The 15109-nt window shown below is 36.3% G+C and overlaps 1 protein-coding gene across 2 annotated transcripts in view; it reads left to right on the top strand.

The window, feature by feature from the left end:
- Window positions 1–15109, top strand: part of HDAC9 (histone deacetylase 9) — a 385460-nt gene that overhangs the window by 328028 nt on the left and 42323 nt on the right. For both annotated transcript variants that reach the window (XM_061469205.1, XM_061469206.1), the window contains exon 23: window positions 227–345. In XM_061469205.1, coding sequence (XP_061325189.1) covers window positions 227–345 — 119 coding nt within the window. The remainder of the gene's footprint in view (window positions 1–226; window positions 346–15109) is intronic.

Here is a 15109-nt window from a genome sequence, read left to right as displayed (position 1 = left end):
ATGTACCTGCATTTGTCTCCCCCTCAATTGTAGAAAAGTAATAACAGTGACTATAGAAAGAAATTAATTGAAGCCTTGACCTTCATTTGGTTTTGGACAGCTACCATGAAGATTGGTTTAATTAAAAGAAAATATCTTGTGTTGTGGATTTTTGAGATTGTAGCAATTTATATCATGAAGGTAGAAGTTCTAATTTTTAACAGGTTGGATTTTTTTCACTTTGCAGAACTGTGATTATGCCAGCTGCCAATGAGTTTGATCCAGAGATTGTCCTGGTGTCAGCAGGATTCGATGCTGTGGAAGGCCACGACCCTCCCCTGGGAGGGTACAAAGTCACAGCTAAATGTAGGTATCATCATAATGCATATGTTTCTGCATGGGTATTTTTTTCTAGTTAGGAGCCTTATTTTAAGTTCATCTTACATCCATATTTCTATTTTGTGAGATGACACCGATGTCACTGAGGTCACAGACTACCCGTTAAGTTAATACGCAGAGATGTCAGTGGAGCTGTTGGTCTCGTCCAGCACACGGACAGGGTGGAAATGAACCTGTTAGCATTTCTGGCTCACTCCTTTCTGTTCCTTTTGGCATTTTCATCTTGGCTTTTTAAACTATTACTTTTCTCACATTCAAACAGCATTTTAGGGGTTTCATGTTTTTCAATAGGCCCCATTTTCCAAATGCTGGAGTAAGTTATTTCACTTTATATATATATTGGAGATTTTAGGCTTTGGAAGCCTAAATCCAATCTCATATTGCTCTTTTGTTATTGTAATCTTTTCAGCTCAATGGCATTAATCCTGAATTACATCAGTGTTCATGAAGGCCAAAGTTTTCTAAAAGACTACTCTGTTGGGTCTCAATGTTTGTGTGTCCATTTCAGTCTTCCAAAATGTGTGCTCATAGCAAAGATTTAATATGTTCTGAAAGACAGATCTGTTTGAGGTGTCTCATATGTAGCACTCCAAAGTCACTAGCTCTTACAGAATATTGTGCCCCAACTGATTCTGAGCCTGCGATGTCAAGCAAGGCTGGCTAATGTGGTAATGCCCTGTACAGTAATGTGCACTGTAACATCTCCCTATATAAATTGCTTTCCATGAGGCAACACACAGCTTTTCAGTTTAATGCAGTAGTTGCACTAGAAAGAAGCATAGTAGCCTATATGCATGTTTGAGTATCACTTAGCTGTGTATCATGACTTTTAATAAAACACTGTGCATGAAAAGGCCCCTTGTAAGATGTTTACTCACTGTTTTTTTCCGTAAGTATGCTTCTTGGTCAGAGGCACCTTTCCGTGAGCTTATGTGGTATGGACATGAGCTTCCAACTGATACAAAATAGATATTTTGTTGGAATTCATTGTATAATTATCTGTATTTAGCAGCTGAGAATGCATGTTACATGTTCCTTAAGCATGTGTGATGATCCAATAAGATGCTTTGGCATACATGATGTTCTGACATAGCAGCTTCAACAACTTGAGATCTCAATAACATTCCTATTTTTGTCTCTGACTGAATTTCACCCTGACAGCAAAGAAAAACTTATTGGTATTGTAATCAGTATTAATTTTCAGTCATGAACCAATTAAATCCTCATAACCTTTTTTAGAAACTGAAATCTTAGTACATTTTTTAATATAGAAGGCTGCACATCTGCAAGTTACAGATGTGTCTGTAAGCAAAAAAACAGTGATTTACAGTAGGTGGTTCTTTTTTAAATTAAGAGAAAAGTAGGTGGTTCTTCTTTAAATTAAGAGGAAAGTCAAGGTATACTCAGATAATGATCATGAACCTGAGGGATGAATAAAGCTTTTTGTAGAGAGCCAAAGAAATGTATTATTTCCCCAAAACAAAGTTCTCTGCATTCCACTATACCATTTTTAGAACATAGCATACTATATGTGGTATGTAGAAAAATGAACAGTCTATTAAAAAAATTATGTCCAAAGACAAACTTTCATATTTAAGACTAAAAAAAAAATATTCATGCAAATTTGTAATATAATTGGTTTCTAATAATTAAAAATTATGCCCCAAATAAGTAAATGCAAAGTAAATTATAATCTGTAAACATTCCTTCTTCATAAATCTGTAGCACTTTATGTACGCTTAATACATAGAATTTTCTGATTTCTATGACCCAATACAAACTTCACAAATATAACTGGGAAAAGATTGACATCAAAGGAGATAAGATAGTAACAATGATGTTAAAGAAAGTTAGTGTGACACTAGATTGTTGATAAGGAATCTTTCCTTCAGAGTACAGTCAAAAAGATGAAATTAGAATGTATTAACCGATCAGCATTCCCAAGCCACAAAGTAAAATCTATAGGATAAAGGTAACAGACTGGACTAATTACATCCTTGGAGTAACCATATAGCAGGTAAATTACATACACAAAATATTGTTCTACTAAATCTACAGAGTTTGAGAGATTTTAATTATACCCTACTTTAACAAAGTATTTTAATTTTTTGCTATATTGACATATAACATGATTTACTAAAGAGTTGTCATTTCTGACTCATAAAGCAACAAAATAGTTGTATATATTTTTTCTGCTGATTTTTAAATACATGTATCTAATGTGCATGTCAAGACCTCTCACCAGGAGGTGACCCTCAGCTCCTCTAGAAGGCTGTAGGATGGAAGATGGCCTACTAAGATCAGTGATGACAGCAGGGCTAGGAGATGATACATCACTTGCCTAGTTTATCTCTGGCCCTATTAAGTAACAAAATCACTAATGGTCCTTTTCCATTTAAAAGAGAGGTGGTGTTTAAAAATTATTGAAATGGAAATTTGGATCATCCTTTCCTTATTGTACTTTTCAAATTACTTTCCCTAAGTATGCCTTTTTTCTCGACTGCCTCTGCAATTCATCCTTCTGTTGATATTTTGAGACAAAAAGCTTTCACTAAACTAAAAATATTTAACTTTTACCTGGCCCCAAACCAGTTTTTGTTCAGTACAATGTAGCCTTTAGAGTGACATTGCCTAAAACATTTATTACAACACCAACTTTGAGGATTTCATAGACACATTTTTCCTTGTGTTGGCTCTTCATGCTAATCCTTTCTCTCAATGAAGTGCTACCATTTCAAAAGGTGCTCATATGTACCTACGTGCACATACGCATCTTGAAACATGCACTCAGCCTGTGTGCATAAACTTTGTGATGGATTTTATATTCTGTTAAGAAGAAGATTGGGCTTCAAAGACTTGAGGTGTGTGGTTCCATATGGCAGAACTGGTTACATATGAGAGACAGGAAGCTCTCAGGCCTTTGCTACCAGAATATCTTACTAAGATATTAAGAATATCTTAGTAAAGATCTGATCTCAGAAAAGGCAAGCTTTATCAAAAATACTGCTTATAAGACCACCTAGCGTAATTAGAAACAATAGGTATACTTTTGACTGCACAACCACTTTGTCCGGAAGAAAGTCTGCCCCAAAAAAGGAGTTATGTCTGAAAAGGAGGTTGTTTTCCAAATATTCCTTTTTTTTTTCTGATAAAGATATTATCTACATTTGCTTGTGTCTTTGTGCTATGATAACTGCACTAAGTTTATCATCAAAAAGCAAAGAAAAGAACGCTAAGCATATAACGTTAAACCTTTCTGGTAGCTCTCTTGTCCCATTGTCTTGCATCATCAGTTATAGGTGCCAGCTCCTGCTCAGGAGGTTCTCTGCTGGTAGGTTCTGGCTCAGATTGTCAAGAATAATCAAGCTACTTATCTCAAATTTTACTTTCTATGGCCCTTCTCTTTGGACTCAAGCTGAACTTGATTAGCTGAAATAGCAGAATATGTTTTGTGTTGTCAAGTCCATCTTTGTGTCTGTTGCTTTGTTAAACTATTTTCCCAAGCTGTGTGGTGAAGGTGGATGCAGCTCTTTCTTTCATGCAAAACTCTCTTATACAGAGTAACTATTGATGACATTGGGATTGCTCTGTTTAGATTAGGGACTATAAAGGTGCTTCAATTTTACTGTAAACTGTAATGAGACAAGAGGAAAACATGCCCCAGTTCCTAACTGGCCTAATACTTCCATTTGATTACCAGAAACATACTGGGGGGTTTTCAATAAAGTAAGATTAAATATCAACACAATATGTTACATATTATTAAAAAAAAAAAAATTTGTATCAAATCCACTTAATGTACTGGGCTAGTAAAAATTGTATTGACAATAAAATAAAAGGAAAAATAATGGGGGAGAAATAAAGGGGATAAAGGAGTTTTATATTTAGAATAGTAAGGAGACACAGATCTACTCTTCCATCTTATCCTGATTGTGCTTAGGTGAAACTACTGAAGATAGAGCTGACATGTTCTGTGGTTTATATTTAATTTATACAAATTCTACTAAAACACATTGTATTGGCACACCATTTAAATTTTGAACAGTGAACAGGTTTGAAAAAAAGCTGCCACATATGATCATAAATTTGCAAGTGGTTAGGTATTGTAAGAATTCTGGTTTTAAATTTAGGTCTGATAACTGAAGCTCTCCTTGTAACATGACCTTGAGATGAAGTATTTTCTCTTTGTTTCATAGATCAGCCCTTAGAATAGTGCTTGCTTTAGAGTCACTGAGATCACTTTACATTCAAGTAAATATTGTATATAATTGCTCATTAAATGGTGACCATTACATAAAAAGAATAAAGTAAATAGAGAAGTGTCAAGCAAGAACAAAGATTTTTTTCTTTTCACAGTACTTATGTTCCTGAAGCACTTCTTAACGGTTTGTAAGGGCCTGATGATTTACTAGAATTTTCCTGTTACTCTCTTGTTCCAAAGGTGCTATTTGACACCAGAGTGCAAAATAAGATCAGCAATTAGCAGTAGGAAAAGGTACCACTGCAGGCATTTAAGGAGTAAAATAGGTTTTGTCAGTTTATAAACCTCTCTACTGTTATGCCAAACTTGTGATGCAAGGTTAATTCAGGGTCTAGAATATAACTGACTCTAAATAAGCTGATTTGAAACTTTTAAAGTTGTATTATGCTGTGATAAACTCCCTTCAAGTGAGACCAATGAAAAAGTGCTAAAGTAAAAGCTTTGGACAGTTTCCCCTCTGGAGGCAAGTCTTATAGGACTTCTCTGTAATAATGCACAATGTGTTTGATTAATCACAGCATAGGAAACAATTAATACTATAAATATATCAGCCTAAGTGGTAAAAATTAATGTGCAAAAAGAGCTGCTGGCTTACCTGTATCCTGCAGATCTTCCACTGAGGAATATCTTCTCTTGGCTGAAACTAGTACTTCTCAGAAAACAAATAAGAGCAAACAGGTTGAACTTGAGTGCTTGTCCATTTGGTTTCTGCCTTCTCTTTCACATTTCAGTTCCAGCTTAATAATTTTTGATAACAAGATCTCAGAATGTAGCATAAAGTGCTATAAAAAGATAAAATGCCTAGCATCTGGGGACAAGCAAATTCAGAAGTAATGTGCACAGTTTTAATAATGAGATGATTAATCACTGAAACAAATGATCTAGCATGGTCTATTTGACATCACTGAAAGGCTTTAAATGAGACTTACAGGTAGATGTTCTACAACATCCTTGCAAATAGGTATGCCATAGCACACTCAGACATCAGAGGCTTCATGCAAAAATAATTTAATGAAATTTGTTTTCAATGACCAGTGTTTTCTTGAGTCTTCATGATTGTCCTATTGTACTTTGGAATTCTTTTCAGTTTCCCATTGCATGTCACGTATAGTATATGTGTTAAAAACAGGCCAAAGGAAAATGCTAGAACTTTCTACCACTGAATTCAAATGTAGAGCTGATCTGGGTCTAATCCTGGTATGTCAGATATATTTCCAATAAAAGGTTTCCCATGTGCCAGCCTTACTATTTCTAAAATATTCTATGTGACTGTTCTGACTACTGAAATGCTATATATGGTTCTTGGAATTTTACTGTTTTTTTCCCTGGAAGCACTTTAATTTCTAAAGGAGTCCCCAAATAATGCTGTAACTATGTAATGGACAGTACCTTGGTCTGGCTGTGGGTTGTTTTGGGTAGAGCCATTGTAATGTCTTTGGGGAGGGACTACATTTTGCTGTAATTGTCTGAAAGATTTCCCTGACACTTGACTCAGAAAGAGTGTTCTGACTGGGACTGCTGGGACTAATGTAAGACATAAACGTTAAAGGAAAGCAGGCACAAAGAGTCCATGCAAATTCATAGCTGGCTAAACAGAGAGGTAGTTTTGATTTGTTAGCTCTTTAAACACAATTCAAAAATATTCTAAATTCTAAAAATAGTACTGCAGGCTTTTATGATGCCATGTCTGATTTCTTCACAAGCAAGAAAGGAGGCAAGGGCAGTAAAGAAAGGGAGAGATTGAGTAGGATACCTTTTGGTAGCGGAAAGCTGTTAATTCAGTTGCCACAGCTGCCTTCTTGTCTGAATTCTTCTCAGTTCAGAGATCTGATTTTGGTTACCATGATTTTGTTATCTTTGCAATACTGGAGGTGATAAGATGGTTATCCAGAGAAGGATAGATCTTGAGCTTTTGACTCAGAGCTGAAAGCAGTAGAGGTGGGGTGTAGAGACAGGGGAGTCTACTGATTCATATCAGAAATGTTCCTTTTGTTCCTTTTTGTCTCTTGGAAACTACGGGGTACCCAGTGACTGGCAGAAAGAAAACATAGCATCAAGACTTCGCTTCCAGTTGTTCACTTTGGAAGGCAAAGGTTGACTTTTCTCTAGGGTGATTTCTTGAATACTAATTGAATGTTTGTTTGGTGCAATACAAAAGGCATCAAAACGGATGACAAGTTCATTGGTGACCTACCCTCAGACATGAGTATTTTCACAGGATTTACTGGGAGAAGGAAAGCATTTTGGTTTCTTTTTCCCCCTAGCTCACAGCAGTGTTTGTCATAACATGTCCTATGGCCTGGTCATGCCCATTGGATTGCCCAGCTTCCCCAGTCAGATTATGCTGCATTTAGTCTTGCATTTGTACTCCTTAAATTTTCTCTTGCACTGCAACCATCATTTGCCAGTGACTCCAGAATCCAGTGCATTATTGACATTTACACTACATTTACATTTATGAATATGAAATGTAGAAAATTACAGAAATCCTGTTATTAACTATTTAGTCCTCAGGAAACTGAGCAGAGATTGACATTCTCTGTGTAAAATTAGTGTCCTGTCTAGGACATAGAATAGTAAAAGGCAAAGATGAAGATGAAAAGATTTCAAATTTCCAGTGTTGGGCTGAGAATTCTTGCTGTCAAGTAAGCATGTGCCAATGGCTTGGACTATGGATTTAAACCAAAAGAAAGAGATCAGTGAACAATTCATCTTATGTACTGAGGCCAGGGAAATCTTCATCATCAGACTTTGGGATACTCATGTCTAACCAAGCATGGTTTTAAAACACACCTGAAGGATTCAGAAATCTTAGCACTGATTTTGTTATTTCCCAGTGTTTTCAATGACTGACTGGTTAACTGGTGTGCCTTCCAGAAAGTGTCTACCAAAGCAGGACGATCAGAAATATTAAAAAATAAGCTCTGATTTGCCCTGCTCTTTCACTTTCACTTAGCCTTTCTTTCTGTAAATCAGCCAGGAGATATTTCCATTTTCCACTCCTGCTCCTGCCTCACAAACAGCAGGTCTGTCTGCTGTCTAGTTAAGTAACTCATACAAGTGAAAAACCACCTGTATACTATGTTCCAGATATACAGTGCTGATCCATCTGCAGAATTCATCAGATGCCAGTTCCTTGATTTAGGGCAGCTCCTGTGAACAGGACAGAGGATAGATTACAATGGGAAAGGAGGATCTACAGAAGCACTAAGAAGTATTTTCCCTTTTCAGCCATCTTCCCTTATCTCTTTGCCTACCTCTTGTTATACTTTTTCTTTCATGCTGTAGTAGTGACGTTGTCTAACAACAATAACTGATATGAGGGCTTGAAAAAAAGGTAAAACTGGTGGCATCTTCTCTCAATCTTGAAATTTAAACTTATGAAATCTTTTCCCTTATTGAAACCAAAAGGCTGTCACTTAGTACAAAAAAGTAACGGAAAAAAAAATTTTTTTTTTTTTTTGCATAGGCAATATTAAACTTGTCAGATTAGAATTTAAATACAGCAAATTAAATATAATTTTTTAGGGCCATTTGGAAACTGATGGAACTTGACACAGTGTTCAGCAGCTTACATGTGCTTTTCACAGGATTGGGCCCTGAGAGAAAATTGTTGAAAGACATCTCCAAATGTGGATTTCTCCATAACAAAGTGTCTGATCTTTTATAGCATCGCTGCACTGGGAATTAGGCTTGTCTTTGGGAATTTGTAAAGCCTTTAGTAGAAGAGCATGATTTATGTCTTAGAATTTAACTATTCTCTGTAATAAATAGAAATGTGCCACAAGTATTTACTTGGTTGCGCCATGGGAAAATTTTGAACATATTGTTCACAGCTTCAGAATGCTATAAAAGAAGACACGTAATTTGTAGACCGGACTATCCTTTGTGATTTCTAACCAATAGATTTGAGTAATATCTTTCAAAAGAGACACCAGCCAAAATGTTTACATCTCATTAGGCAAAGAAGAAGGGTGCACACACAGTTTTAATTATGAGCTTAGATGGTTCATTTCTTTGGGCTTCACATCCCTACTACTTAAGGCAGACAGTAACTTTAAGATGTTATCTCTTGCCTGCATAAATAAACAGCCAGTTATGCTTTTTATGGTGGGTAGTTCTCAAACCAACAGGGGATTAGAAGATATTAGCTGGAGTTTGTGGTTCCCTGCTGAACTATCATGGGCTCCATGGATTCCTGTCCTGAATACTTCACAGAGCAAACACCTCTTCTCTGGGGTGATATTCTTACACTGGTCTCTTGGCCATGGACTTCAAAAGCTGATCACAGGGAGGGCTAGAGAGACAATAAACATCAATATAACAGTCTCTCCTGATAGGTACAGAGAAGGTAAAGGTAAGGCATCTCTGAAGTTTGCTTTTGTGTATTCAGTCCCATGGGGTGATAAGGGGTATCTGTTTTTTTTTGGTCTGCAAACTCATCTTTTTCACACTATCCCAGTGTCAAGTACATTTTAGATCAGAGTGGTATAAGCTCCAGCAATTCTTCACTGATCTGAAGAGATTTTATTGGTATTTTTTGTTTTGATCCCTGGCAATTATCTCACTTATTATTGTGTAGGTTTTTTTTTTGTTTACCCAACTAAACATAGAAAATACAATTTTAACAATTAAGTTCAAGATACCATTGGCTAAAATAAAAGAAATTATTAAAATAGGACTTCTAACAGGTATAATATTTGTGGTTAAACGAGTGCTTTCCCATGGGATTAACTCAAAACATCGATTCATGGCAATAGTTTCAAGAAGTCATTTATTATGCAGCACCGCACAGGATGCTTGCACCTTAATTAATTGTTCAGATAGAATATCAGTATTACTAATTCTAGAATTTAAAAACTGCTGCTTAGACCTCAAAAATATTGTAAGAGTGATGAAAATATACCCAGATTTCTTTTCGTTGTGGAGCTCCCAAAACACAATTCCTTCCTATTTTAAACTTCTCCCTGTGGCCATATCTTTATCAGCTGAGCAGCAGGATTCCATTGCAATCTCCTGATTATAATACCTTTAATGCAAACACTAATACCATGAAACCTGCAGCAAAATGGTGCAAGTTGCCAACACTGGCGCATTTACAAAGAAGAAAAAATACCCTACTTTTTTCCCAGCATTTTAATAACCTTTATTTGTTGTTTTAGAGGTGGTAGTTGTGGTTTTTTTTAAAGTAAATTGTTCTTGCTTATACCAACTAGTTGCCATAAAACTGCTGGAAATGCAAGAATGTAGGTCCTAATCCCACAAGCTCTTACTCACTTTTGTAAGTCCTGTTGAGACTGCATCATCAACCTGATTAATATTTATTAAAATAAGTAACGTTTACAGGGACAGATCTTGCATTGTGAGTGTTACTGTAGTACAAAATCATATGCTAAAAACTCTTCAAAAGTATATTCACATGAGAAAGCTGCTATTTAAATACTGAAGTTTTATAGAATTAACTTGGAAAGAGAAATGAGTAGTTCTACTGTAAAATAAATCCATTTGAAATGTTTTTAATGGTAATTTATTTACTTTGGATTCCTTCATTACTCCCCATCATTGATTGTGTTTCATGTACATTAAAATGGACAAAGGGTTAGATCTTGGAAGGTCTTCCTCTTTGGAAGAAAAAATTAAAATATGTAGATATCCAGAACAAGAAAATATTGCTAGTGAATAAAAATTCAGTTACTTTCTTGTGTCTGTTTATGGTAGATATTAGCATGAATTAAATATTTGTTTCTTTTGATTCATATTCTTATCCATTTCCAATATTTTCCTTTTTATAAAAATGACTGGTCCTCTAGCTGTATGGTGACATGAAACTTCTCAGTATCTGGCATTGTACCCATGTAGGTGCAGTTTGGTTTTGAGGGCTGGTTTCTAAATCTGTTTTTTGTTTACTTAATGTAAAATGACAATTTAAAAATTAATATATTTTTTACAAATATGTTTTATTTTGAAAATTTTCATATTATTGTCTTTTTAAAATTAAAGACAAAAGTCATTATTTTTTTCTGTTAAAAATGTGTAATTTCTACAAAAGCAATGGAAAAAATGAATAATCCTATCTTTATCTTTTTATGTAGAAATAAGGTATTGACTAGTAACAAATAAAATCCAATGGTATGATTCTTTGTATCTATTTTATTTCTAATAAAGAAGTCAGTATCTGTAGTCTCAGATATGACTATTGAAAAGAAATCCTTTATTTTCAGGTGAAAGTTATAGTTCCTTTCAAGGTCTCATCTTTTATGATTCTTATATTGGAAGAACAGCTTTGCAGTAAACTAAAAGATATGACTGCTCTATGTACTAAAAAAATTACCAGGAATTTCAGGAAATTGTATGTAATTAGCTTTAAAATAGTTGCATATTTATGTTGAATGTTTTAAAGCAACTTAGCATGCAAGTAAAAATGAAGAAGTGGAACCTAGTATTATTGAAACTTTAGAAGCCAACATAAACAGATTAAGAGTAATTTTTGATTCACCCAAACATTTAAGAAATGTTTCTTCTTAAACCTTCATCAAGCCCTGGGAAAAACAGTAAGGAAAATTTATTGATCAAGTAATAAGATTTTATTTCCAAACTTGTATTTTAGTTAACAAATATGCTACCTCAAAGAAATTATCAAAAAATTTGTGATGCTTATATGACCTTGTGAACAAAACTTTATTCTTCTACTGTTGTCAAGTGCATTGGCTTTAGCTTTGTAAAATATGCATGAAGACAGTGCGTATGTTCAAGCCTGGAGAAGAGAAGGCTGCGTGGAGACCTCATAGCAGCCTACTAGTATCTGAAGGGAGGCTATAAGGATGCTGGGGAGGGACTATCATTAGGGACTGTAGTGACAGGACAAGGGGTAACGGGTTAAAACTTAAACAGGGGAAGTTTAGATTGGATATAAGGAAGAAGTCCTTTACTGTAAGGGTGGTGAGGCACTGGAATGGGTTGTCCAGGGAAGCTGTGAATGCTCCATTCCTGGCGGTGTTCAAGGCCGGGTTGGTCAGAGCCTTGGGTGACATGATTTAGTGTGAGGTGTCCCTGCCCATGGCAGGGGCGCTGGAACTAGATGATCTTAAGGTCCTTTCCTACCCTAACTATTCTATGATTCTATGTTCTGAAACATGTAATTTTTCTCTTTTGAACCTTTTTGGGTGTATACATTCCCACACACAGTGCACAGCTCTGGGAATTCCCAGCATGCCTTTTGAGAAAAAAAAGCAAGGTCACAAAAGTTTAACAGAATTGCTAAGCCAAGATATTTAAGGGATATGGAAAAAAGTAGTAGATCTGAAACATTTATATCCACCAGGAGTTTCAGTCCTTCCACTACATTGAGAATCACCAGGGTTTTTTTTTCCAAATCACGTTACAATTTTGAAAATTATCTAAATTGGCACTGCGTTTTATAATGTTTTATGTGACTGATAGGGAATAAAGAAGATTACTTTAAAAAGCACTTAAGGGGTCTGTGCAGTTCGAGTGAAACAAAAGACCAAACAGGATGTCTTCGTCCTCTTTGATCTTGTGGCATCACATGGACATGAAGCTACTGGATTCTCTGATTACTTACGTGGTGCTGGACTCCCAGTGGCGCTTAATGAACATAAGTTTTATGCAGTGCTTTTGAAAAGAATGGGAAATTGAATCAGCCTGATTTAGTACTTGATCACGGGTGTAATAAAGTTGGCAAATGGAGAGAAAATAGAGAAGATGAAAAGAGGAGACGGAAAGAGAGGAGAGGAGAGGAGAGGAGAGGAGAGGAGAGGAGAGGAGAGGAGAGGAGAGGAGAGGAGAGGAGAGGAGAGGAGAGGAGTGAGGAGAGAGCATGAAATAAGAATCATAGAATCATAGAATGGTTTGAGTTGGAAGATCATCTACTTCCAATCCCCCTGTTACAGGCAGGGTCACCTCACACTAGACAGTATTATCCAAGGCTCTGTCCCACCTGACCTTGAACACTGCCAGGGATGGAGCATTTGCCACTTCTTTGGGCAACCCATTCCAGTGCCTCACCACCCTCACAGTAAAGAACTTCTTCCTTATATCTAACCAGAACTTCCCCTGTTCAAGTTTGAACCTGTTACCCTTTGTGCTATCACTACAGTCCCTGATGACGAGTTCCTCTCCAGCATCACTGTAGGCCCCTTTCAGATACTGGAAGGCTGCTATGAGGTCTCCACACAGCCTTCTCTTCTCCAGGCTGAACAGCCCCAACTTTCTCAGCCTGTTTTCATACAGGAAGTGCTTCAGTTGCCCTGATCATCCTCGTGGCCCTTCTCTGCACTTGTTCCAACAGTTCCATGTCCTGTTTATGTTGAGGACACCAGAACTGCACACAATACTCCAAGTAAGGTCTCACGAGGGCAGAGCAGAGGGACAGGATCACCTCCTTCGACCTGCTGGTCACGCTCCTTTTGATGCAGCCCAGGATACGGTTGGCTTTCTGGGCTGCGAGCGCACACTGAAGCCAGCTCACGTTCAGTTTCTCATCGACCACCATCACCAAGTCCTTCTTCTCAGGCTGCTCTGAATCTCTTCTCCACCCAACCTGTAGCTGTGCTTGGGATTGCCCTGATGAACTTCATGAGGCTGGCATTGGCCCACCTCTCAAACATGTCAAGGTCCCTCTGGATGGCATCCCTTCCCTCCAGTGCATAAACTGGACCACATAAGAAGAATGTCTTCCATTCAGACCAAATAAGTATTTTCTTATTACAATCTGCATTTCATGGCTAAAAAAGAAAACAAAGAAAGATGCTGTTAATATACATCCTTTCCACAAAATTTTCAAAAAAGACTTATAGATCGTTGGTCTGGTTTTTTATAATGTGTCATTGTGTTCAAAAAAATTTGAACTGGCCATCTTACAATTTAACAAGGGTCCCTGTAGTGTAACCACTTCACTCATCCAGCCAACCTCTAGTATAGTGTACACTGTCACACCTAAACCCAGTATTTCTAAAAGAAAGTAGAAAATATCTTCTATTCCAAGGTAGGACATAGACTTCCAGCAGAAACTGAGAGGATATATTTAACTGAGCAAATAGTCAGCACTGTTCTAGATATATTTAATCTGAAAAACAATAGCAGTCTTTTGGCTTTGGCTTACTACTGACAATTAGAGCATCATAAAGCAGGTATTAAAAATTACGTCTTGAGCAACCTGCTTTTTCCTTAAAAATCTGCCCATTTGTCTTGTCGTCAGGACTCAACTACTTAATTCAGTCCATTGGACAACGCTGTCCTTGCTTGGCACCTGTTTTTATTTTTTATTTTATTAAAACTCTAGTGAAGGACAGTAGAGCTGGGAAATATATTGGTTTGCCTGGAATGTTTCCTTAGCTTTTAATATAATTAATGCAGTTAGTATACCCTGCTTCACAGGAGCATCAAAAATAAGCATACAATCAAAAAAGTTCAGAGAAAAGGCTTCTCACTACTACAAGAATATTCCCTAGTCTGTTTTATGATAATTATACCACTATGTTACTGAACTCTACCTTCTGTGTTAGTTTCAGATCAATGACTTGTGCCACTTACTAGCTTTAGGAGATTGATCTATGCAGACTTCACTCTTGGAGAATGTCCCTAGACATGAAATTTTCATTTGCGTTAATAAATTGCTCAAAGTAAGCAATCATTCTCTTCTTTCAAACATATACTTTTTGAAGCAATACAGATATGTATGTGGCACTGTTTAGATATATGTCAACTACTCTTTCAAAAGAAAGGGCTTGAGAGCAGCAAATTAATTCATGGCAGAGGAGGATATTTTTCTGTGTTTCAGACTGGGAAATCCCAGGTGAAGCTGGATATCCAGGCTGGAGCCATTCTTTTGACTGGGTGGCTTAACTTTGAAACCAGCAGGACAAATAAATAACCAAATTCTTTTTTTTTCCTGGGATATCTAAAAGCTATCCTGGTAAATGCATACCACTTACTAAGTTTTTATCATGTTATTAGCAGAGAAGTGCCAGTATATTCAAGGGAAAAGAACAGTGGAATAAAATGCATTAGGGAAGATTGAGCTAAATACTGAGTGGAGCTTAAAAGCACAGATGATGTGTGTCTTAGCCAAAGAAAGCAAGACTCAGAATGAGTTGGTGGGATAACAAATATTTTGAGTCAGAAGAAGTGTAGTCTAAGGAATTATTACTGGGAGTAATGGAACAAATTTGGCACACAGATCTTCAGTCTGCATATAATTATTTTCAAAGTTTATGAATCTGGAAATATTCTACATGATATTCATAAATGAATAGGCTTTAAAGCTAAAAGGATTATTATTATGACATTCTAATATAACTTCTTCCATGTTACAAGTAGAACAACCATTAGAACAATCATAAGTTCTACATAATTTCCATGATTTCTGTATAAAAAAAAAGCCCTGCTAACTTGAGATTTGAAAGGTTATTATAAAAATACTAGATCATATATTTATATAGAAATTATTTT

This window comes from Pezoporus flaviventris, unplaced genomic scaffold (assembly GCF_033815535.1).
Source record: "Pezoporus flaviventris isolate CSIRO_AGI_PZ_B2104156 unplaced genomic scaffold, CSIRO_AGI_Pfla_v1 ptg000055l, whole genome shotgun sequence".
In the NCBI taxonomy this organism is placed as follows: domain Eukaryota; kingdom Metazoa; phylum Chordata; class Aves; order Psittaciformes; family Psittacidae; genus Pezoporus; species Pezoporus flaviventris.
This window is presented reverse-complemented; position numbering and strand designations above follow the sequence as displayed.